This window comes from Lissotriton helveticus, chromosome 10 (assembly GCF_964261635.1).
Source record: "Lissotriton helveticus chromosome 10, aLisHel1.1, whole genome shotgun sequence".
NCBI lineage: Eukaryota > Metazoa > Chordata > Amphibia > Caudata > Salamandridae > Lissotriton > Lissotriton helveticus.
This window is the reverse complement of record NC_136071.1, coordinates 1,061,211,453-1,061,236,501: the sequence shown is the minus strand read 5'-3', so window position 1 is coordinate 1,061,236,501 and position 25,049 is coordinate 1,061,211,453. Positions and strand designations below refer to the sequence as shown.

Genomic DNA, 25,049 nt, shown 5'->3' with positions numbered 1-25,049 from the left:
ATCTTGTAACGCCGACAAGACACTCAAGAAAAGATCACACTGCAGGTTTCCTACAGCATGAGAACCTGCGACTAGAGGAAGCTAATAGTTCCTAGGATCACAAAAACACAGAAAAGGCTTTCACACAGGGGTGGTAGCTACCATTGGTGCAACAGGTGCAGTGGTACCAGTGTTAGAGCCGTAAGCAGGTGGGATGTAAACTGCTCACGCATCACCTGTAAGTCACATTGAGGTGGGGGCTGTATTGTATAAGGGCTCACACCCACCCCCATGCCACTGATCTGCAATATATTTTTATTTTATTTTGATAATCTTTTTATTGGTATGTAAGATTACTGAACTTACAAAAATCACGTACATTGCATCCCCATCTCTTTTAAGGTTATAACAAATCCATCCTCTAGCATATTACAATAATGCGATATTAATTAACAGTGAACAAAACATTACACGTTTTCCCATCTACAGGCCTCAGTATGTCTGCCATGGCGCAGAGCAATATTTAACATCCTTACATTAGCCGTGGCAATGCATCTCCACCCACTACGATCCTGTGCCCTAGGGCACCTGAGAAGAGGTGTCGTGCCTCATGGGTCCAGGAGGCAGCAGTGCCCCAGCAGGGGAGCGTACATGGGTGCTAGAACATCCCAGGGAGAAATAGGACCCCCTCAAACAAGGTTAGGATTGAAGCTGTGTTTCCATAGAGCGGCAGAACCTTAAACATACCTATTTTAAAGTATGTTTATGTCCTGTACATAGCCTTGAAGCCAAACAAAGTGTCTACATTTTAAGTAATCCAAATATACATAGCTTCATGTTGCTAAATAACAAAAAAATTAAGATATCTGTGTTTTTTGTAGGAAAAACTGCCAAATAAAATGCCGCAAAATTGCTGCTAAATTTACATATTTGTGCCGCTAAATTTCCATTTTTGTGCCGCTAAATTTGCTAATCCATGCCGCTATATCCTGGGGGGTCTGATTAGGCTTGTTAGTACTGCCTTGTCTTAATTTGTAACCTCCCACGAGGTTGTTACACGGTACTTCGTCTTTAGTTTGTAAGCACTATTTTCTTACTGCAGAAGGGTCTCTCATGCTCATTTGTAACCACCAGCTTGTTAATTTAACTCGTAGCAGACCGGGAGCTCTTCAAGGGACATGGGAGACAGAAGGAGGCAACTCAGCGATACCTTCAAGCATTTGGAATGCAATAGGTCTCGCATTTGCAAGAATTTAAGCTATTGGCATTTTAAATGACAATGCCTTTTATTTATGTCTTAAAAACCAAAACATAAAAAATTGCATTGTCATTTACAATGCCAATAGCTCAAACTCGCGTTAATGCGATACCTATTGCATTGCAGATGCTTGTTGTAATTGAAGGCAAAACAACTGACATGCAGGATGGCCCAACTAAAGAGAAGCATTGCATGCCAAAACACAAATGCCCTACTAGCTGTGGTAGCAACTAAGCTGATGCCCGCACTAACATATGGTGCAACGGTGTTTATGGATCACCAATATAAGTGGTAGATAAACATTATTGTATGTGCTATCAGCGCCTGTTGGCACTCCAGACTCCACTAGCAATTCACAAATAAGTTTAGAATTTAAATTATCAAATTATTAAATTATCAAAGGAGGATCTGGATTTGCTGGCCAGATTTGTTTCTTATTCGCAAACTTTAAAAATGGCCCCAATTAGCTCAACAAAACGTCTGCTCTGGGAGAAATTCAAAGCGCCCAGCTCCATATGGGGCCAGCTTTTGGTAACTTCTATCAGGCTTTGAATGCGGAAGCCCTAATAAATAACACCATACCAAAAAGAACGCCTGCAAAAGTGTTAATGAAGCTAGCCAAGACAATTTCTTGGGATCAGCATCTCAGGAACTTCAAAAACAACCCCACGGCAGCTGGCCACAAACCCTAACACCCCAGGTACCTTACCAGGTTACCTGAGTTTGCCCCTCCCAAACCGTGCCAAGTACACCCTCCTTGAGAGCAAGCATTGGTTTAATTCCGCAAAGGCGTTATTGGTATGGTCGTAAGGAGGGTTAAGTTGATGCATTATGCAGATGGTATGGCACAGTAGTAGAATTCAAATACATGCGGTCTGCATTTGTGATGTTCTTAAATCCTTTGAGGTGCTACTGGCTCCTGCCAGTGTTTCACGTTTTAAATGTGAGGACGTGTTGGGCAGCTGTCCTATCTTGTTGAAAAGGAGAACCATGATAGCCATCTGGGCACTTTTTAAAGTTCTTGAAAGCAATAGTTATTGAAAGCAATAACTGGTAACTCATAATGTCCATGATGGCCTTACCCTTGTAAGCAAGGAGCAGTTTTGAACTCTCTAGTCTTCACCTTACTGGCACAGAGCACATTGCACGAGTGGGGGCCAATCAGAAAGCAGTAATTGTTATCTAAATTGCCTTTGATGGTCCCAAAACTAGCGGCCTGCCAAGTAGGTAGCCCTTGATCACCTGGGTCGTACTTTCCAAGTACAGAGCACTTTAGCCCAGCTCAGGAATAATGAGCTAGGAAGCACTTTTAGCCCGAAGCCTCCTATAAACGTATGCTGCCTCGAGGTCTCCATAAGTAAGGATTTGCGTAATGGGCCTTATTCTCCAAACCAATTAAGTATGGAACACCTTGTGTTTCCGGGCTGCACCTTACGAGCATTGGGTCAGGAAAAGCTTTCTGCTATAAGCACTGTAGAACTGTATGCTGCTATGTAGTTTCCATGAATAAGGGCCTGCATGAGGCGAAAACTTTGTGCTTCTGTGTGGTTTCCATTACTGAGGTCGGGTATGAGGCGAAAGTACACGTGATGTGTCGGCTACCTGGGAATGGGAGTTTGATGCCACACAAGGGGATCACAAACTTGATATTTTCTTTTTTATGAAACATTGTTTTTATCATGTCTTATAATAGTTGCATTTTTTCTATTTTTGCTAATGTCATGATTTTAATTAATTGAACATCACTAAACGTCAAACTGAATCACATGGTCATGAATATTCTGTAAACTAAGAATTTTCCCCAGTTTCTACATTTCCGTAGTGTTCCAACATATATCCATCGTCTCTGAGCCTCACTCAGAAGCATGTATCTGCTTGTTATAGATATGCAACCTAGTACGTCAGACATTTATATTGCTTCTAACAATAAAATGGTACCAGGATAACGTGAATGAGACAGGAGAAAGTGATAACGAGCTTGCTAATTAATTTATTTTTTGACTTTTGTCCCCATGGTCGATCAAACAAAACTGTAATGATCCCACTCTTCTATATGTACTTGACATTTCTGGCCAGTGCTTTCAGAAATTAGAGAAAAGGCAGTCATCACGCATCACTTACCCCTTCGTTTTTGGATTGTATTTCTCTTTGGATTAGCCCACGTTCTATACTTAAAGTCAATGTCTCCCTGTAAGCATGTCTCCCTGAGGAGACAAATTCTAAGGCGATTAAATAGAATCTTGGTATCTCACCTTATTAAGTTATTTTCAAGGCCCACTATTATGCATGGAAGTATGGGTAGGCCTTCTTTCTCTACTCTTGTTGAATAAAATGTCTGTGAGAAGTGTACCTCAAGGAAATACAGATTAACAAATGTTTTTTCCATGACACATTTTAGGCAAGTCCCTGTAGCTCAGAGGAAATATCTTCAACTTTTGCTGGTGACGAAGCTACTCAAAAAAGGGAAGAGCGTCTCAGGAAGTTCAGAGAACTTCATTTGAAACGGGTAAGCAATCTTGATTTGATAAACTACAGGCGAGAGTGGGTATATAGAGAACTGACATATTGATCTGTTGTTTTGGATTGCTTTTCATTGTACAGTCTATGAAAACTTGTGTTGTCACATAACGTAATTCGAACAATATAAAAACTGTATAATGGGTACATTGAATACATGGTAGATGTGCACATTTTATAACTAGCATTATTTTGTTTGCTTATAGTTTGGTGCATTTCTCGGAGTACAACAATAGGGGAGAACAACTAATATACTGTCAGGCAGGGCTTTAAGTGGGCCGGGTATCACCGGTGCTGAACACCAGCAGTTTTTTAAAGGGGGCCTCGAAACGGGTCTCTATCGGGCTCTGTTTTGTACACTGGCACAGGTGGTCCGTTTTTTTTCTGGACTGCAGGCGGTCTGTTTTTTTCTGGACTGCAGTGACAGCAGGCACATCATTTGCGCCTGCTCACACTGCTCACTTGTGGAGAAGTTACGGCAAGACGTCATGCCAGGTGAGCGTTGTAAGAGAACGGAAATCCTTTAAAGAGTCATTTCTCTCTGGATTTCCCTTCTCTTTTTGAAACTCAGGAGCAGCAACATTGTTGCGGTGTCACCAGGGCTTTAAGTGGAAGCTTTTTCAATATTATAAAGAAGCCATAGTTGCTGTTTATTTATGTTATGCAACTAACAACCAGTGACAAACCAATAGTCCTGGCTTGTTGTAGGTATGATATTACTTGTTGTATCATATATCTGGATGCAAGGACAGAAACAGCAAAATACAAGTCGGGCAGCACACTATGCTAAGCACAGATTTTTAGCTTACATCTTTATCTTTTTAAGCCACGCCCTTAGTTACATTGGCCAAGCCCCGTTGAGAGCACCCTTGACCCCCCCCCCCCCAGTTTTTTCATCCTCCTTAAAGCCCTGCTGTCAGGCCATTTATTCCGAGGCTTTGAGACCCGAGAGCCTTGAGGAAATTCTTGTCACAAGTATTGCCTCTGTACCTGAAATTAAATTGTCAAGCACCCCTCTTTAGGCTTTGAATTTGAGTAGATTTTGTGCTTAATCCCAATTACAGCCAAGCACCATGTGTGCTTCTTTTTCAATCTTGTCTACACAGTTCCATTCCTTATTCATTTTGCTTGGTTTAAATTTTACCTGGCTGTACAGGTGTTGCATGCAGGTTTCGTGCTGCCTGACCCATCCTGACTGGTTCCCGTCACTTAGTCCGGGACTACAGGCTGTGGGGAATGAAGCTACAATCACAGTTCAAAGAAGGATGTATGTGGTCAGCAGCAGTGAGCTAAAGCATTCTACCTGTTTTACTCAAGTAGCAACTGAGCATCTCTCGTTGATGATACCATGTTCTGGTTCACACTTGAAAGCCATCAACAAGAAAAATAATTTTGTTTTACAGCCCTCTTGGCACCCACATACACAGTTGTCCTCTGTTTTGCAAGCAACTCGCTAAAGACGATTTATTTCTCCTCCAGAAAGTAGAAAAGCAAACAACACATGATTTGGGCTCCCTTTTTTCTGTTTTAACTGATTTTTTACAGATAAATACAGACAGAAAACATTTCTTTCCTGTCTGTATTTATTGTTAAAAGCGGAACAACGCAGATAATTTGTCTTCTTTTGAGTGACTCACCATGCTGAGATTAATAACTTTCAGGTCAATAGCTGTACATATTGGCACCATGGGAAATTACAAAGCGCAATTGGATGTGCTTAAATTACTGCAGTATATGTGCTATTATACTATTTTTTAATGTGAGTTTTAATATTTTATTATTTTTGGCTGTGTAATGTCCTAAAACCTGATGAGCATCAAAATATGAGTGCATGTTTATCCGCTAAATAAATACAGAAATATGTGAGTAATAACCTCATCTGTTAACAAAATAAATGTGGATGAATACCAATGAGATGGCCCAGAAATAAATGTTGATAAATACAGAAGGAAATGTAAAAAAAATAAGTACCATAAACCTTGGAGCCCTACACATGATCCATATAAGAATGATACCTGGCCTACATGACCTTCCTAAAAGAGCCTGGTCCTGGCCCCATACTTTTTACCTAAACCAGTACATTCCACTAGGAGGGCAAGCCTGAAATATTTTTAAATAAATATTGGGAGTTTGCACCCATCTGTTTATGTCTACGTCAATTTCCAACATTTGAATTCTGAAATAATTCCAGGATCATTCTTTTTTTTTTTTTTTTGTAACTGACATTTATAAAAAAAATATTTTCACAGAAAAATTCAGGTATTATTTATATTACCATATTAACAGGGCCACTGCAATTATGTGGCGGGTAGCACAAAAGTATGCAGTAGGCTTGACTAAATTATGTGGGAAGACACACCAAATTATGCGGCATAGCGCAGCACTTTTTATGATGGTAATACTTCATTAATATGTCATTTTTAGGTCTTGACTATTATATTCCGCAAGGAATAAATAGACGAGAGTATAGTGGGCCATCCAAGCTCTGAAACCATCGCGGATTTTGGACAGTGCCTGTGGATTACTCGAGCGGAAAGCGCGTCCACATCATAGCCATCAGCCTCCCTCCCACAGGCATCCGAAGCTTCCCCCAGCGTGCGCTCGGCCTCAGGCTGTTTCACTTTCACTGCCGCGAGGCCGTTCTTCAAAGGGATCCGCTCCCCCACCCCCTACTTCACACTTTAAAGGAATGCTCTCCCCCGCCCCCACAGCAATGCCAAGAGCTTGTCATCCGATGCCTCTGCCAGCATGCTCCGTTTCCTGCTTCAGCAATGCCAAGAGCTTGTTATTGAAAACCACGTTCTCTGTGTGATTATTTCAGCAATGCGGGCACTTATTGCATAGTGATCGGTGGTGTTGTTGGCACTCAGCATAAGGTGAACAAATGCTGGTAACTTCTAGGCACACACAGTCAAATCCTCACTAGTGTCTAGGTAATACGTGTCACGCTGAAGTTCCACGACTTTTCTACAGCGCCTACAGTGCATGATGGAGTCGAGGCCAGGTGTTGCATCAATGAGGTGAAAAGTTCCAGGCAACAGGTATTTATTTTATTTAGGAGTTTTTGGTACAGAGCTGCGGGACCCTGAAGAGTGGCAGAGGGCTTTACTTACTAGGGAAATTGGATAAAACTTGCACAACATCTGCAAGTGTAAGACATTATGGAATAAATAGATTAGTGAGGCAAATGAGAGCTGTGTACGTTTATGTTTGGCATCCGTATAATCCTTCCGCTTTTAAATGTTATATACATTTGCAGTCGGCCGGCCAGAGAGAACAGCATTGCAATTGGAAGATCTGTAAGAAATATTCCTTTGTAATTACAGCATTTGCTGGAGAGAAGACTTGGTCATCGCGTTTAGTGCAAGGAATGCTCTCCCCCGCCCCCAATGCCACTCCGAAGACTTTTTTTACACCCCATATGCTCGAGCCTTGGCATCAGACTTCAAAGGCATCCCCTCCCCAGCCCCCAGTCGCCAGCGCTTCCCTCCCACTCGCTCACCCCCGTGCTCCTTTCGCGGCCGATTTTCGTTTCGCGGCCGCTATTGCTGCCGCTAATGCTTGTTAATTTTGGTGTCCAATATATTCATTAAGCCAACCAAAGTTTCAGACTTGGGCTGAAATGCACACAGGAGTTACTTGATTTTTATTTTACTTTGCTCTTTTGTGCTCAAATCATTTTATTATTTACTGATCAAAGTGGCGACCCTCATCTTGGATTGTAAACCAGTATAACAAACCACACGGGTGTCATTCTACAGGCACTTGCATACGTTCCAACACATGCACCAGTGCAATGACTACACCGCTTATCATAGTTTGTCATTGCGCATTTTTAGGTTGAGTTATTTTTTATAACTCGGAACCTATTACTACTGAACGAACATCTGTTGAACCAGCCGGATTTCGTTAAATGCAGTTTTTTCCCCTCCCACCCTTCCTTTGATGCCTGCCGCGCGTTTCCCCTCCCACCCTTCCTTTGATGTCCGCCGCACGTGGCCTCTGCCTGTCGCCTCTCCGTCCTTCACAGCCCCTCTCTGTTGTGGAATCTCAAACCCCTCCTTTGTGAGCTACAAAAGACAATTAAAATATCTTCTCAATCAGCACATCAGGCTTTAAAGTACATCATACAACCTGAATCCCAACTGAAACCTCCTCCTTGTGTTTCACTACATTGTTTATCCCTCTCCAGGAATTGCAGTGATTTGACTTTAAAAAGACTCTATTCTAGGGGGCGTGGCTTGGACGCTGGGGAAGATGGCGGGTTAGAACGGCTCTCCTCCCGTCACGAGCCCTTTTATTGAGGATTGGAACATTTTCCTAAAACGGTCGCAGCGGTGCGACCAGAGATTTAAGCACCGGACCGCTTTCTGCATGCGGTGATCTGCTTCATGTAGCCGCTCCTCCGACGGATCGGGAGTTTCACCGCATGAGGCTCCGGACGCGCATGGTGGCAACAGCGCGAACGGCTTGAACAGCGCATGCAACGCGAACAGCGCGGAGGAATTAAAAAACAACGGTGCAATACCCAGCAAAACTGTGGAATCCGCCCTAAAGGAGGTATTTGGGGTCAGTGGAGGCTGCAGCGCTCTACGATATTTTTGGGCTGCAAAACGAGATGTCGGCCATGTCGGGGCTTCAATCACCTTAACCAAGATGGCGGCCGCCATTCAGTAATGCCTGAAACTTTAAGAAGGAGTTGCTCCCACACTACTTTCTGCACACATAGACTGTTTAAAACGTCAGGTGAGCAATGTTGACGACTGTACTAGGGGAAATGAGTGCACATTCTGACCTGGTCATGGAGGGTCTATGGGCACGCTGAATGCCTGGTCTGCTTGCCTGCCTGACATGTGACCACGAGGTGCTTTCTACTACCATTATGATCTCCAACATGACCAAGGGGGCTTAATGTTTTGCGCTGAGACTGCCTGATATAAGTTCACAGTAAGCTCCCCCACGCAACAGTGCTGTCCACAAGGATAATTAGTGACTGGGACAATGGACAATGGTCTCCCCATAGTGATCCTACCAATCATACTTCGCCTTGCACGTGCACGTCCAGAATGTGTGCTTGAACACATGTGCCTCCGGTCCCAATTGTTGAAGGGTTCTAGCCACCAGTGAACCAAAATCCGACCGACTACTCTCCTTTATACATCTGGGCTGGCTACTCGGCCACACATACTTGCCAAGAGAAACACTCAGGGCTTCGTGCCAGGATCTAGGCAATCATGATGGAGACCAAAGATCAGAGTACCCTCAAAAGACTCAAATCGGACCACTCGAACCCGGGATCGCCGAACAAACCAAAGAAAGTCACTCCGGATGCACTTGATATGATATTGAATAGGCTGGACGAAGTGAAAGACCTAGCTAAGGTCACCAAAGAAGAAGTGGTGGCGATCCGCCAAGATATCAGAGATACCAATGCACGCTTAACAGAAACGGAGTCCAGGATCAGTCGTCTAGAAGACATAGAGGTTAAGACCTCAAAGGCATTGAAGCACCTGCACATCTCCTCGGACCAAACTACTAGGAGACTAGCCGAATTGGAGGATAGAAACAGGAGAGGGAACCTGCGCATCTTTGGAATTCCGGAAGGATCCGAGGACTCAGAAGGATCGTGCATTCAATTCCTAGAATCATGGTTTGCTAAAGCAACGAATCTAACTTTCGCCAACCCTCTGGAATTTGACAGAGCACATAGGGTGCCAGGAAGAATCACCAAAACACAGAAAGGGCCAAGGCCCATCGTCTGTAAGCCATTGCGCTATCAACACGTGGAGCAAATACTTGCGTTTGTTCGGAAACATAATCATATCCTGTGGAGGGACGCAAAGATCTATATCTCTCAAGATTATAGTAAGGAGACTGTGGAGATCAGAAAAGCCTTCTTAGCTCTACGGCCACTGCTAAAGTCAAAGGGATACCAATTTGGATTTGTTGGCCCGGCAAAGTACAGGGTAACAATAAGGGGATCGTCTCATTACTTCACAGACCCTGTGAAACTCAAACACGCAGTTGGGGAATTGGAAGAATGCGACATGGAACGCAACATGGAGACCAACAACCCAGATAGCCAGTCAACCTCGGCTTCAGGTTACAAGTGAACAACCCCAAGAGTTGATGTGGTTAATTGACTCTATACCCTGGTAGGTTTTCGGGACTGATGGGCCTACGTCTGCCGGATTGGGTCTCATATCCGCAACAACCGACATACACTGGAAGCGATATCATGAATGGTAATGTGAATGGCAATATGTCGTAAATGTTTGGCTCAACGCTCCGGTAGCTTCCTGTTCCTCACTTCTGGTTCATGTTGTTCTTAGTACAGAGTGGTACAATCAGTAGTGTTCTGAAGACTACATGTTTCGGCTCATCGACGTGTTCCATCTGTGCTGCTCATGTCTCAGTCTTCGGCACAGCCGTGTTAAGGCTCATTGACTCTCTGGGTATGTGATCGATAATCGACCGCCCGCTGCCAGTTGTGGCTTTTGTTTAAAGGTCCTCAGGGTCCTCAGGGGCTTCTATAATAACTCTACTTGCCGGCCTATTGCTGCAGCCTAGAGCAATGGTGCTGTTTGAATATGGTTTGAATATGTTTGAATATGGTTGTCAGGTTTGTTTTGTAATGGTGCTTATTGGCACTTATTGGCACTTGTTGGTTACAGCATACAATCTCAATATTCTCACTACTTATGTGAAAGTCATAGATACCTGTTTGAATGTGGTTATCAGGATTGTTTTGTAATGGTGCTTATTGGCACTTCTTGGTTGCATCATACAATTTCAATGTTCTCATTACTTATGTGAAAGTCATATGTACCTTATATAATGGTTCCAATGTTATGCAAATTTATTACGGACGGGAGGGCCACTGCGGTTTTCCTCGCGTCGCCATGCTTCTGTACGACAGTTGGGGTGGGTGGGGTGGGGGGTTGGGGAGAGAAGGGGGGTGTGTGTGTTGTGTGTTAGGGGTTGCTTTTTTTTCTTTTTCTTTTTCTTTTTCCTTTACTTTTCCTTTTACTTCCTCTTCCTCCTTTCTCTGTGCTTTTCCTTTCTCTTGCAATCTATCCCTTTTCTCATGACTGGACAAGATGTTTCATCCGCATGCTGTGTTTATACAACCGGACATGGTTTACTCATGCACTAGGCCTATATGCCCCTACGTCTGTTCATGGTTTCAGTAAATGTAGCCACATGATGGTAAAAGGGGAGCACTCCTCATATAAGATGTTGTATAGTACGACACTGCTGGAAGATGACATGGTACTAATGTTACAAATAATGTTATAAATGTTACACCCGACACTTAACACTCCGCTTGGAACGACCTCCCTTGACCAACTAAAAATTCTGTCTATGAATGTTAAAGGTCTGAACCAACCCATAAAGAAACAAAAGATATTAGAATATGTACGTAGGCAGAAGGGGGACATCGTTCTGATCCAGGAGACTAAACTAGACTCTAAACAGTTTTATACTTTACGTAATAAATACTTTTCAGAGGTAGTTGGGTCCAGTGCCCTTGGCAAAAAGAATGGGGTTCTGACACTTTTATCGAAACGATCCAAGATAGAACTATTGTCTTCGTCCTCGGACGAAAAGGGACGCTGGGTCACAGTAAAACTTGCCAAAGATCACACGGAATTCTTTGTCACTAATGTATACGCACCCAACACTAATGATCTCAATTTCTGGCAAGACTTAGCCAAGCAGATTGAAACAATACCTGACACAGCGGTACATATACTAGGGGGAGACTTCAACCTTCCACTTGATCCTGCCTTAGACAGGGACTCGAAGTGTGTGTTCAAACTGACCAAATCACATAACGCCTTCGTTAAATTGTGTCAACGCTTTAATCTGGTTGATACATGGAGAATACAAAACCCTACTGATAGAGACTACACTTTTTACTCTTCCCCTCACGATTCGTACTCTCGTATCGACTACATCCTTCTCACACAGAATGGGGTTGCAAGAATAGAGGATACTTCAATAGAACCGAGAGTACTGTCAGACCATTCCTGCATTTCCCTTTCCATCAGTAACGTTAAACCCTCCCCTAAACAGACATCTTGGAGACTTAATGAAGAAATTTTAAACAAAGAACAACATAGGGCCACTATCCAAAAAGCCATCAGATCGTACTTGGATCTAAACAGGAGAGGGGACACCTCAGATTTGACGAGATGGGAGGCGTTGAAAAGTACTTTAAGGGGGGGGTGTATCAAAATCCGCTCGGGTATGAACAGAGACTGTAATGCACAACTGGAAAAGCTAGAAGCGGAAATAGCTCAACTAGAAAACAGACACCAATTAACAAGAGATCGGGAAACATTTAATACCATGACTAATAAAAAATACGAGTATAATAAGCTAGTTAGCGAAAGGGCAGGGGTATGGCTGACCAGAAGGCGAAATTTTAAACTGTGCGAGTCTAACAAGGCCGGTAAAAGCTTGGCGGCATACCTGAAATTTAAAGTACAGAGGAATTCAATTAATGTCATAAAGGACTCGGAGGGAGTAAGCCACTCTGACCCCCAAAAAATAACTGAGGTCTTCAAAGACTTTTATGAAGACCTGTATGCTAAAAATGATTCAGTTGATGTAAATAAAATCCAAGAGTACTTGCAGGAATGTAATCTGCCAAAGCTAAGTCCGGAGGAGCAACACAGCCTCAATGAACCGATCACAATTGGGGAGGTGGAAAAAGCAATCCGAGGGTTGAAATGTGGGAAGGCGCCTGGCCCTGATGGCTTCACAGCTAAATTCTACAAAAGTTTTGCACCAGATCTAACTGAACCCCTCCTGCAGCTTTTCCTTGAAATTACGGAATCAGGAGAAGTGAGGGGGACCCTGGCGGAGGCGACTATCGCAGTTCTGCCAAAAGATGGCAAAGACCCATCGTTGCCCAAAAATTATAGACCAATTTTCCTGATCAATTTGGATTGTAAACTACTAGCAAAGATTATGTCAACCCGATTACAAAAAGTTCTCCCTAACCTCGTACATCCATCTCAAGCTGGCTTTTTAAAACACAGACTATCGAGCGATAACACAAGAGTGTTAGCCCATGCTCTAGAAAAAGCAAAACTTCTAAATACCCCCACAGTGGCAATTACATTAGACGCTGAGAAGGCCTTCGACAAGGTTGATTGGACCTTCCTTGAGGCAGTCCTGCACAAATTTAATTTGGGGACGACATTTACTAAATTGGTAATGGCCTTATATGCCGGTCCAACAGCCAGAGTTAGAGCAGGTGGCTCCTTCTCTTCATCCTTCTGCTTGAAACAAGGAACGAGACAAGGATGTCCGCTTTCACCTTCTCTGTTTTTACTAGCGATAGAACCTTTCCTATACCATATCCGGAATAACGAATCCATTGCTGGCGTTCCGTTTAATGACTGCACTGTGAAATTAACAGCCTACGCTGACGATGTGCTCATTCTAACGGAAAAGGCTGACGAGGCTATCCCGGCACTAATGGGTGTAATTGGCGAGTATTCTAAAGTCTCAGGATACAAGCTGAATAAAGACAAGACGGAAGTCAAGCTGCTAAACAACATTGGAAGTAGGGAAATACTTGGTTCATCTGGCCTCACCTGGCAGCCGAAGGCTTTTAAATATCTAGGCTTAGATTTTGAAAAAGACTTAATAACAACCTTAAAGGTAAATGAGGGCCTAACATTAACAAAGATCTCTACGTTGCTAGATAGCTGGTCACCCAAGTTTATGTCCTGGTGGGGTAGGGCTGAGACCCTCAAAATGATGTGTACGCCTCTGGTTAATTATCTGGCTAGCATGCTCCCCATGACTTTTTCCGATGAATTCATCAAAAAAGTGGATAGACTATTTGGAGAGTTTCTGTGGCGAGGAAAAAAAGCCAGGATATCATTGAAAAAGCTGCAATTGGCAAAAGAAAGGGGCGGCCTGGGCCTACCCTCGTTCAGAAACTACCAGACGGCTTTCCTTTGTAAGCAGGGGGCTCTTTGGCTAATTGACTCTCCATCCTATACTCCAGTATGGCTATCTATCGAGCGATCACTGGTGGCTCATGCACCCCTCCCGGCTCTCCTCAGTATGGACTTAACCCATTTACCTCACTCCAAATATATCCTATTAAATACTAGAAGGGCGCTCCTCAGGCTTGACCAGTCACATAAAACTGGCTCAGTGATTAAGAAATCCACCCTAGTCTCGATATGGCATAACCCTATGTTTCGGATAGAGGGGCAAACCATTTACTGGGAGTTGTGGGCGAAACATGGTATCCATATGGTGAGTGAACTCTATGAAAAGGGTATGCCCATACCTTTTTCAAAGCTGCAAGAGAAATTTAATCTGCCACCCATAGAATTCTACCAATTTTTGAAACTGAAGGTCGCAATCTCTAAGCGTACCCTCACTACTGATTCACCTTGGCTGTTGACACGTCTCCAGATACTATATAATGCTGACCATTTTGTGTCCAGGGTATATAAATTGCTCCTCCCTTTGCCAAAGAAAATGCATAACTTAACTGAAAACAAGTGGGAGTTGGAACATAATTCGACAGGCATCCAGATTGATTGGGAGGTGATACACAAAACTGCACTATCAAATAAGGTGTCCCCAATTCTATGTCAAACGAAATATATGCTGCTGAACAGAGCGTTTTGGACTCCTCTAAGGTTGTTTAAATGTAATCTGACAGACACGCCCAACTGCTGGAACTGCCAGGCTGCACCTGGAGATCTGGCACACATGCTCTTCGACTGCTCCCTATTGAGACCATTTTGGGAAAAAATATTTGCATATATTCAACAAGTTTTTGGAATCACACCCGTTCGGGAATTTGTATATGTCATTTTGGCTCCCCTAGAATCACAACTGCCTGACATTCATGACCGCCAATTGTTAGATATCATGTTGACGCTGGCATGTAAGGTTATACTGTGTAAATGGAAGAATTTTGCTGAAGTCAACTTCAAAATATGGCTGGAATGGCTCTCCTTCCTGAGAGGGGCAGATAACCCGGCGCTGCAGTCAGCCACATGGAAGCCTTCTAACAAAAAACTGTGGTCCTCCTTGGACGCGTCATCCTCCCACTTTGAGCCTCCATGATACAACATTCAACAGACTGCCTGCTCTCATTGACTACAGATTCTCTGTTTGACTCCAAGTCTCCACGTTCCAATATTCTCAAGGTCTCAATGCACTCCCGACCGGATTGCTTAATGTATATGTATTGTTACCTAAACGCTTAATGTATAACTATTGTTACCTGTAACGCGCCCCGTGCTTCTGTAAACCGATTGCAATTGATATATTGATGCATCTGTCCTCTTCTTCTTTCTCCTCTTTTCTTCTTTCTCTCTCTTATTCCTCCTTTTCCCTATTCTTTTCTATCCAGTCCATTTCAGTTCATTATTTTAAACGTCACCATGCCATTAACGCATCTATCTATGTGATGAAGAATTTTGTGTATTGTCTTACTTCATTTTGTCCATTCTTCAATAAAAAAGATTTGAATTAAAAAACAAAACAAAACAAAAAGACTCTATTCTATAACTTTTAATCTGTAACTAATGTGACTTCAAAAAAGACTGCACTCTGTAACCAATTTTTATCCAACACTACCTTTGACAATATTTGAAAATCAAATGTTTTTAAAGCGCTGTGATACACTCGGGTCTTGCCAGCGCTATATGAAAAACCTCTTTAAATAAAGAAGTTTTATACCCATAGGAAGGTCTGTGTTCAACACCAGAGGTAGTTTCAAAGCCTTGGGGACTTCATTCAGGCAGACAAAGTGCTCCTTAGGCTTCAGATAATACAGTCCAAATGAACATCTGACAGTGCTAAGGTAACACTACAATGCTACCAAATGGTTAACCACCCCAGCATCACTCAGCGCCACCCCAGCATCACGCGGCGCCACCCCAGCATCACTCTGCGCCACCACAGCACCCCCAGCACCACCCCAGCATCACTCAGCGCCACCCCAGCATCACTCAGCACCCCCACAGCACCACTCAGCACCACCACATCATCACTCAGTGCTACCCCAGCATCACTCAGCACCACCACATTATCACTCAGCGCCACCCCAGCATCACTCGGCACCACCACAGCACCACCACATTATCACTCAGCACTACCACAGCATCACTCAGCACCACCACAGCACCACTCAGCATCGCCACAGCATCACACAGCACCACCACAGCACCACTCACCACCACCACACCAGCACAGCACCACTCACCACCACCACAGCACCACTCAGCACCACCACAGCACCACAACAGCACCACTCAGCACCACCACAGCACCACAGTTACCAATAATTAAGCGGGTTCTGTTTAAAATATTGATTATCACTTTCAGAGCCGTCCACTCCCTAGGCCCAAAATACCTACAACGGAGATTTGCTAGATATCACCCAACACGCACCCTCCGTTCTTCTAATGCTAACCTGCTGTTGATCCCAACTTTCAGGCTTAGCACGAGAGGCGGTAAATCACTCCCAGTACTTGGAGCTAAAGCCTGGAATACTCTTCCCCCCTTTTCTACGGGCACTAGAAAGGGAAAAGGAATTCAGAAAGGGACTGAAAACCTGGATCTTTAAGTTACAGGACACCAGCGCTAGAGCACTAGTGTAATAGTTGGATGAGCTATCGCCAGCAGCCAACCTATCTCCTACATCTCTGGATTATTCAATGGCGCCTAGATGCTCCTTGGAGCGTTAGTCGCGTGATTTAAAAGACCCATTACATTACATTACATTACATTACTTAGCACCACCACAGCATCACTCAGCACCACTCAGCACCACCACAGCATCACTCAGCGCCACCCCAGCATCACTCAGCAACACCACATTTTCACTCAGCACCACCACATTATCACTCAGCACCACCACATTATCACTCAGCACCACCACATTATCACTCAGCACCACCACAGCATCACTCAGCACCACCACAGCATCACTCAGCACCACCACAGCATCACTCAGCACCACCACAGCATCACTCAGCACCACCACAGCATCACTCAGCACCACCACAGCACCACCTCAGCACCACTTAGCACCACCACAGCACCACCCAGCACCACCACAGCACCACCCAGCGCCACCACAGCATCACTCAGCGCCACCCCAGCATCACTCAGCGCCACCCCAGCATCACTCAGCGCCACCCCAGCATCACTCAGCGCCACCCCAGCATCACTCAGCGCCACCCCAGCATCACTCAGCGCCACCCCAGCATCACTCAGCGCCACCCCAGCATCACTCAGCGCCACCCCAGCATCACTCAGCGCCACCCCAGCATCACTCAGCGCCACCCCAGCATCACTCAGCGCCACCCCAGCATCACTCAGCGCCACCCCAGCATCACTCAGCGCCACCCCAGCATCACTCAGCGCCACCCCAGCATCACTCAGCGCCACCCCAGCATCACTCAGCGCTACCCCAGCATCACTCAGCGCCACCACATTATCACCCAGCGCCACCCCAGCATCACTCAGCGCCACCCCAGCATCACTCAGCGCCACCCCAGCATCACTCAGCGCCACCCCAGCATCACTCAGCGCCACCCCAGCATCACTCAGCGCCACCCCAGCATCACTCAGCGCCACCCCAGCATCACTCAGCGCCACCCCAGCATCACTCAGCGCCACCCCAGCATCACTCAGCACCACCCCAGCATCACTCAGCACCACCCCAGCATCACTCAGCACCACCCCAGCATCACTCAGCACCACCCCAGCGCCACCCCAGCATCACTCAGCGCCACCCCAGCATCACTCAGCGCCACCCCAGCATCACTCAGCGCCACCCCAGCATCACTCAGCACCACCCCAGCATCACTCAGCACCACCCCAGCATCACTCAGCACCACCCCAGCATCACTCAGCACCACCCCAGCATCACTCAGCACCACCCCAGCATCACTCAGCATCACCCCAGCCTCACTCAGCGCCACCCCAGCCTCACACAGCGCCACCACATTATCACTCCAAGGGGTGGTGATGGACAGAGTCTCCGAATCAAGCAGAATACTCTCACCCAGTCAAGAGATCAGGGCTAGATCCAACACCGTTTTTTAGCTCATTGCACCATCCCAGTTTCAGAACCTGGCTGTATGCAAATTAGTCTGTCCCTGGCCCAGTGCATCATGGGAACAGGGCAGACCAGACTACAAAAGCCAATTCTTACACTGGGAAGGAAACAAGCTTCCGGGGACCGGTTTCTGGCATTTCAGCCGTCTTCGGCCCGGCTTGCTTGAATCCTGATGGTGCAATGAGCAAGGGACTCACATCTGAGTATACCCTTCCACGCTTAGGGTGGACAAAAATATTTACAACAAGGGGTGGTGATGGACAGAGTCTCCGAATCAAGCAGAATACTCTCACCCAGTCAAGAGATCAGGGCTAGATCCAACACCGTTTTTTAGCTCATTGCCCCATCCCAGTTTCAGAACCTGGCTGTATGCAAATTAGTCTGTCCCTGGCCCAGTGCATCATGGGAACAGGGCAGACCAGACTACAAAAGCCAATTCTTACACTGGGAAGGAAACAAGCTTCCGGGGACCGGTTTCTGGCATTTCAGCCGTCTTCGGCCCGGCTTGCTTGAATCCTGATGGTGCAATGAGCAAGGGACTCACATCTGAGTATACCCTTCCACGCTTAGGGTGGACAAAAATATTTACAACAAGGGGTGGTGATGGACAGAGTCTCCGAATCAAGCAGAATACTCTCACCCAGTCAAGAGATCAGGGCTAGATCCAACACCGTTTTTTAGCTCATTGCACCATCCCAGTTTCAGAACCTGGCTGTATGCAAATTAGTCTGTCCCTGGCCCAGTGCATCATGGGAACAGGGCAGACCAGACTACAAAAGCCAATTCTTACACTGGGAAGGAAACAAGCTTCCGGGGACCGGTTTCTGGCATTTCAGCCGTCTTCGGCCCGGCTTGCTTGAATCCTGATGGTGCAATGAGCAAGGGACTCACATCTGAGTATACCCTTCCACGCTTAGGGTGGACAAAAATATTTACAACAAGGGGTGGTGATGGACAGAGTCTCCGAATCAAGCAGAATACTCTCACCCAGTCAAGAGATCAGGGCTAGATCCAACACCGTTTTTTAGCTCATTGCACCATCCCAGTTTCAGAACCTGGCTGTATGCAAATTAGTCTGTCCCTGGCCCAGTGCATCATGGGAACAGGGCAGACCAGACTACAAAAGCCAATTCTTACACTGGGAAGGAAACAAGCTTCCGGGGACCGGTTTCTGGCATTTCAGCCGTCTTCGGCCCGGCTTGCTTGAATCCTGATGGTGCAATGAGCACCATGAGTGTGGAAGGGTATGCTCAGACATGAGTCCCTTGCTCATTGCACTATCAGGATTCAAGGAAGCCGGGCCGAAGACGGCTGTAATGCCAGAAACCGGTCCCCGGAAGCTTGTTTCCTTTCCAGTGAAGAATTGGCTTGGTAGTTTGGTCTGCCCTGTTCCCATGATGCACTGGGCCAGGGACAGACTAATTTGCATATAGCCAGGTTCTGAACTGGGATGGTGCAATGAGCTAAAAAACGGTGATGGATCAAGCCCTGATCTGTTGACTGGGTAGGAGTGTTCTGATTAACTCAGATACTCTGTCCATCACCACCCCCTTTTTGTAATTATTTTGGCCACCATGAGTGTGGAAGGGTATGCTCAGACATGAGTCCCTTGCTCATTGCACCATCAGGATTCAAGGAAGCCGGGCCGAAGACGGCTGTAATGCCAGAAACCGGTCCCCGGAAGCTTGTTTCCTTTCCAGTGAAGAATTGGCTTGGTAGTTTGGTCTGCCCTGTTCCCATGATGCACTGGGCCAGGGACAGACTAATTTGCATATAGCCAGGTTCTGAACTGGGATGGTGCAATGAGCTAAAAAACGGTGATGGATCAAGCCCTGATCTGTTGACTGGGTAGGAGTGTTCTGATTAACTCAGATACTCTGTCCATCACCACCCCCTTTTTGTAATTATTTTGGCCACCATGAATGTGGAAGGGTTGCTCAGACATGAGTCCCTTGCTCATTGCACCATCAGGATTCAAGGAAGCCGGGCCGAAGACGGCTGGAATGCCAGAAACCGGTCCCCGGAAGCTTGTTTCCTTTCCAGTGAAGAATTGGCTTGGTAGTTTGGTCTGCCCTGTTCCCATGATGCACTGGGCCAGGGACAGACTAATTTTTATATAGCCAGGTTCTGAACTGGGAGGGTGCAATGAGCTAAAAAACGGTGATGGATCAAGCCCTGATCTGTTGACTGGGTAGGAGTGTTCTGATTAACTCAGATACTCGGTCCATCACCACCCCCTTTTTGTAACCACATTATCACTCAGCACCACCACATTATCACTCAGCACCACCACATTATCACTCAGCACCACCACAGCACCACTCAGCACCACCACACCACCACTCAGCACCACCACACCACCACCCAGCACCACCACTCAGCACCACCACCCAGCACCACCACAGCACCACCACCCCAGCACCACTCAGCACCACCACATTATCACTCAGCACCACCACAGCACCACTCAGCACCACCACGGCACCACCACGGCACCACTCGGCACCACCACAACATCACTCAGCACCACCACGGCACCACCACAGCACCACTCAGCACCACCACAGCACCACTCAGCACCACCACAGCATCACTCAGCACCACCACAGCACCACCACAGCATCACTCAGCACCACCACAGCATCACTCAGCACCACCACAGCATCACTCAGCACCACCACAGCATCACTCAGCACCACCACAGCATCACTCAGCACCACCACAGCATCACTCAGCACCACCACAGCATCACTCAGGGGAACCACAACATCACTCAGGGGCACCACAACATCACTATGCGCTACCACAGCATCACTGAACGCTACAGCATCACTCGTCGCCACCACAACATCACTCCGCGCCATCATAGCATCAATCTGTGCAACCGTTCAACAACAACTGGTTCAAATATGTTCTCTTAATGTTTCAAGCTTTATTACAAATGTCACAAAAAGATGTTAATATTTCACTTCTAATCTTGGATTTTCGTCACAATAAAATACACTGAACATAATCTTCACAAAAGTTATTTACAAAAGTTTAAGCTATTGCCATTATAAATTACAATCACTTTTATTTAAGTATTACTTAATTAAAAAAATGAAAAGCCATTGTTATTTGTAATATCAATACATCTATGTCACGTAAATACAAAACATGTTGCATTACAAATGCTATAGGTGTCACATTTGCGAAAGTTATAACTATTGGCATTGTAAATGACAGCCTTTAATTTAGCTATTTTCAAAACCAACACATAAATAAAAAAAATTGTCATTTACAAGACCAATAGCTTAAACTTTCCTAATGCGAGATCTACTGCATTGCAAATGATTGTTACATAAGGTAATACTATCTGGACAAATAGTATACCTCACTGGAACCAGTTTAACAACCAAATGCATAAATAAGCAACTGTAAGATGACCAGTAAACCCTAGTAAAAGACCTTTCACTATGCACAAACACAAACTGCCATTTTCTTAGTAACTTTTGATTTGTTTGAGCTAGAGACAATTTGCAGGAAATCTATAATTATGCAGAAAATAGCTGCAGCCGCAGACCACATAAATCTAGTGGCCCGCATGTAAGTTATAGTATAGCCAGGGTCACACATAAAATACATAGTACGTAATCTGAAAGCCTCTCTGTTCAGCCATCACACATTTTATAAACCACGTGTTTTTTTCTGTGGATGATAATCTATCCATGCCCATTTGCCTCTAAGTCACTGGGGGGCAAGGGGGAATCACTGCTTCTCCATTTCCATGCAATATCACAATTGACCATAATAAGCTCAACACCACCAAGTGTGCTACTTTAGGGTTCAAGATCACTGGATGGCCTACCGCTGCCATCAGTTCCTCTGGATGTGCTGTAGGTATGTCACTATTTTGGGCCATGTCCAAATAGCGTGCAGGAAATTGCGTTATGTATTTGCATATCTTGGACAATTTACTGAGGGGTCCCTCCCCATCTGCCACAGTCTAGCCTGGGGGGTAGTACACTCCTCTGTGTATGTGGCTGAAGCATATTCGCCTCAAGCAGGTGGCAATGTCCAAGTGGCTTGAGGCCAGTTTACTCACCACCCATTCATTGTTCTTAAGAGGCCCCAGGGCTCTTCCATTTCTCTCTCGGGTACAGGAGAGGATCCATCACACTGAGAAGCTGGGATTTAACTTTTTACCCAGCTGTTCCATCATTACTTATGTTTCAAATAGGCTGAATTCTGGTGCTGCCTCGGGTTTGTCTCTGTAGGGATCCAAAGCATAGCAGAGCAGTAAATTTCGAAAAAACTGTATGTTGCTAAGCTCAGTCTCTCACCAGTTAAAATGCTTTGCTATGGCTCTGCTCCCACAAATCTCCCAACGTGGAGATGCCAGTGAAGTTCAACCCGCAGAAGACCAAGAGGACCGTCACCGTTTAGGAGCAATGTCCTGCGCCATAATGTGATCTTGTTTATCAGTTTAGCTCACCACTCAATTAGTTTAAGAACGGCATCCTTGCGTATAAGTGGGGCTCTTGTGATAGGTGGGAGAGCTTATGGACTAGGAGTTCTAAAAAGCTTGCAAATTCCAGTTCTGTCCACACATACGAATATAACAGATCACAAAAAGCCAATCGTTCAGTGTAACTAATTATGAAGTCTAATAGTATTGCTGCATATCTAGTATGCCCAATACACCTTCAAAAGTGGATTGCATGCATTTCTTGTAGGGAACTCAAGAAATTTTACCAGCCCATAGGAAGTTACTAAGCAGTGATCTGAGGGGTTATAAGAATTGTTTTGTTAGTGAGTAAGGGTAGTTTTGAGTAACATAACAGAGGTGTGGAAGCATAGCCATCTTATAGAGGGCTCCCCACCCCATAATAGATGGGACATTGACACCTATCTTGTCCATTCTAATCTAGTGTTCTTCAATAGCAAGGCAATGTTGAGATCCCAGAACTTTTGTTCATCTTTTACCACCATCATGCCAAGGTAACAGAAGTTGTCTTCTGTGACTCACAGTTTAGTGTCACACAGCATTGCTGGCAGACCTCCCATCAGGTAAGTAAGGAGATTTCTCACTGTTGCCCCGAAGGCTGTATACATCCCCATTAATCTGAAGCATTTGCAAAAGGTGTGGAATAGTGTCTTTGGGTCGTTGAGTGTAGAGGAGATCATCATCAGCGTACAATGACACCCTGTCTTCAATGCCACAAGAAACTGCTTACGTTCACATCCAGGCACTTCAACCCGCCAGAGGCTCAATCACCAACGCAAACATTAGTGGTGAAAGTGGACACTCCTGACAAACCTGATGGGGGGGGGGGGAAAGGAAAGAACAGCACTACAATCACCTTGACTTGTGCCCAGTGGTTCACATGCAGTACCGTAACATTCTTCAGGTAGTGGGGCCCGAAGGCCTGCTTCACCTGTACCTGATGCATAAGGGGCCAGTGCACCACATCAAATGCTTTTTAAAAGTCCACGACAACAAGTTCGCTTGTCTGTCCAGCTCCCCCCAAACGCACAAGGGCCACCTGAAGGCGCCAGAGGCAGTGTCAAGTGTCTCTGGTGGCCATTAAGCCATTCTGATCACTAGGAATTATGGTACTTTTTACATTAGCTAGTCTATTGGCAAGGATCTTTGGCAGGAATTGGGTTTAGACATTCATTAGTGAAATGGGTCTGTAGGAGGTGCACTGGATATGGGGGGAGGGATCTACCAGATTTCAGAATTACTCCTATTAGATCACCCCACAAGTCTCTTGTAAGTGTGCCTTTGGTCAGTGCCTCCTCAAAGAGTAATTGCAGATACAGTATCGAAGTGAGGCATATTTCTTAAGGAATTCCAAGGGGATTCCATTAGGTCAAGGGGCCCTACAAGAGGGAATATCCTTGATGGATCACACATTGGCTCTCGTCTGATGTCTAGTTTGCACTGATCTTCAGCAAAGTGAACTGTCATCGGGAGATTGTGATTTATAGGGCATTTGTTTACTATTTGCGGGGGATCTCGTCTAGCCTATTGCACTGCATAGTAATTTGCCAACGTGTCTAAATTTGCAAGAACTTCAGTAATCAAATGGCCAGATTTGTAAGTCAGAGGAGGGACTAGTCGTGCCTCATTATCTCTGTGGGCTAACCAGCAGAGCAGTGTACCTGTCTTGTCTCCCTGTTCATGTACTCTGTGTTGGGAGTGCAACCAGGCATAATGAGCGTAATCCAGTAGCTTGTCTCTAAAAGAATTCTTAAGTATTTCTAATTGCAAACGTTTACCCTCTGCTTGTGTGTAATGGAGGGGGGCTGGAGGGGAGGGAGAGGGACAGTTCCTCTAGTGTTCTTTTCTGCTCCTCTAGTTTCACTATATCCTGCTCTCTTTCTCTATCTTTCCCTTTACAGTAGGACATGGCACACCCTCTCACTACTATTTTAAACTGTCTCATAACAATGCATGTGAGGATACCATACCGTCAAAGAATTACGCTATACTATCTCCAAGCACATCAGCCAGTTACTCATTGTGTGGCCACTAGGCATTCAATACTTGTACACTGCTAGGACCTTGTTGTACACCCCTGAAACGCAGCTCTACGGGTTTGTGGTTGGAGACTGCTCCAGGTGGGACACATACTTGTGTAATAGCTTCTGTTTCTACTACTGTGAAAAAAATAGAGTTTTTCCGTAATTTGAAGTTATGTGCATTTGAGTAATAAGCAAATTGCTGCTAGTTTGTATGCCTTAGAAACCATGTGTCGATTAGATCTAGAGATGTCACCGATCTGCTCAGGGTGCCTGTGCGCGTGAGTCACATTGTACATCTAATATTGAGTGCATTACAGAGGTAAAATCTCCACCTGTTATCTTCTCAGGCAACACATTTAAGATGAAATTGGAATATGTTTGAGGTGCCTTTTTGCAGCTCATGGGGAATATGTACTTATAAGCATCCACAATTGTCACTCCATTTGCCACCTAATGACCCCGAAATGGCTTAATGCAACTGTGTGTTGGACAAGGGAATGCTTTATGTAACAGGATTGCAACACTCCTGGAAGATCTCTGTAATGACAGTGAAAAACTCTAACGTAGACATATCTACCAAGAAAGTCACACTTGATGCTAAGCAAATGGGTTTCCGGGGGCAATAGGGTGTCAGGATCAGCATCACTGCTCCCCTCCTGATTTTAT

At 45.3% G+C, this 25,049-nt stretch overlaps 1 protein-coding gene across 1 annotated transcript in view; it reads left to right on the top strand.

The window, feature by feature from the left end:
* The window catches only part of SYF2 (SYF2 pre-mRNA splicing factor), a 247,762-nt gene that overhangs the window by 4,387 nt on the left and 218,326 nt on the right, over nucleotides 1-25,049 (top strand). The window contains exon 2 of the mRNA XM_078663769.1: nucleotides 3,636-3,743. Coding sequence (XP_078519895.1) covers nucleotides 3,636-3,743 — 108 coding nt within the window. The remainder of the gene's footprint in view (nucleotides 1-3,635; nucleotides 3,744-25,049) is intronic.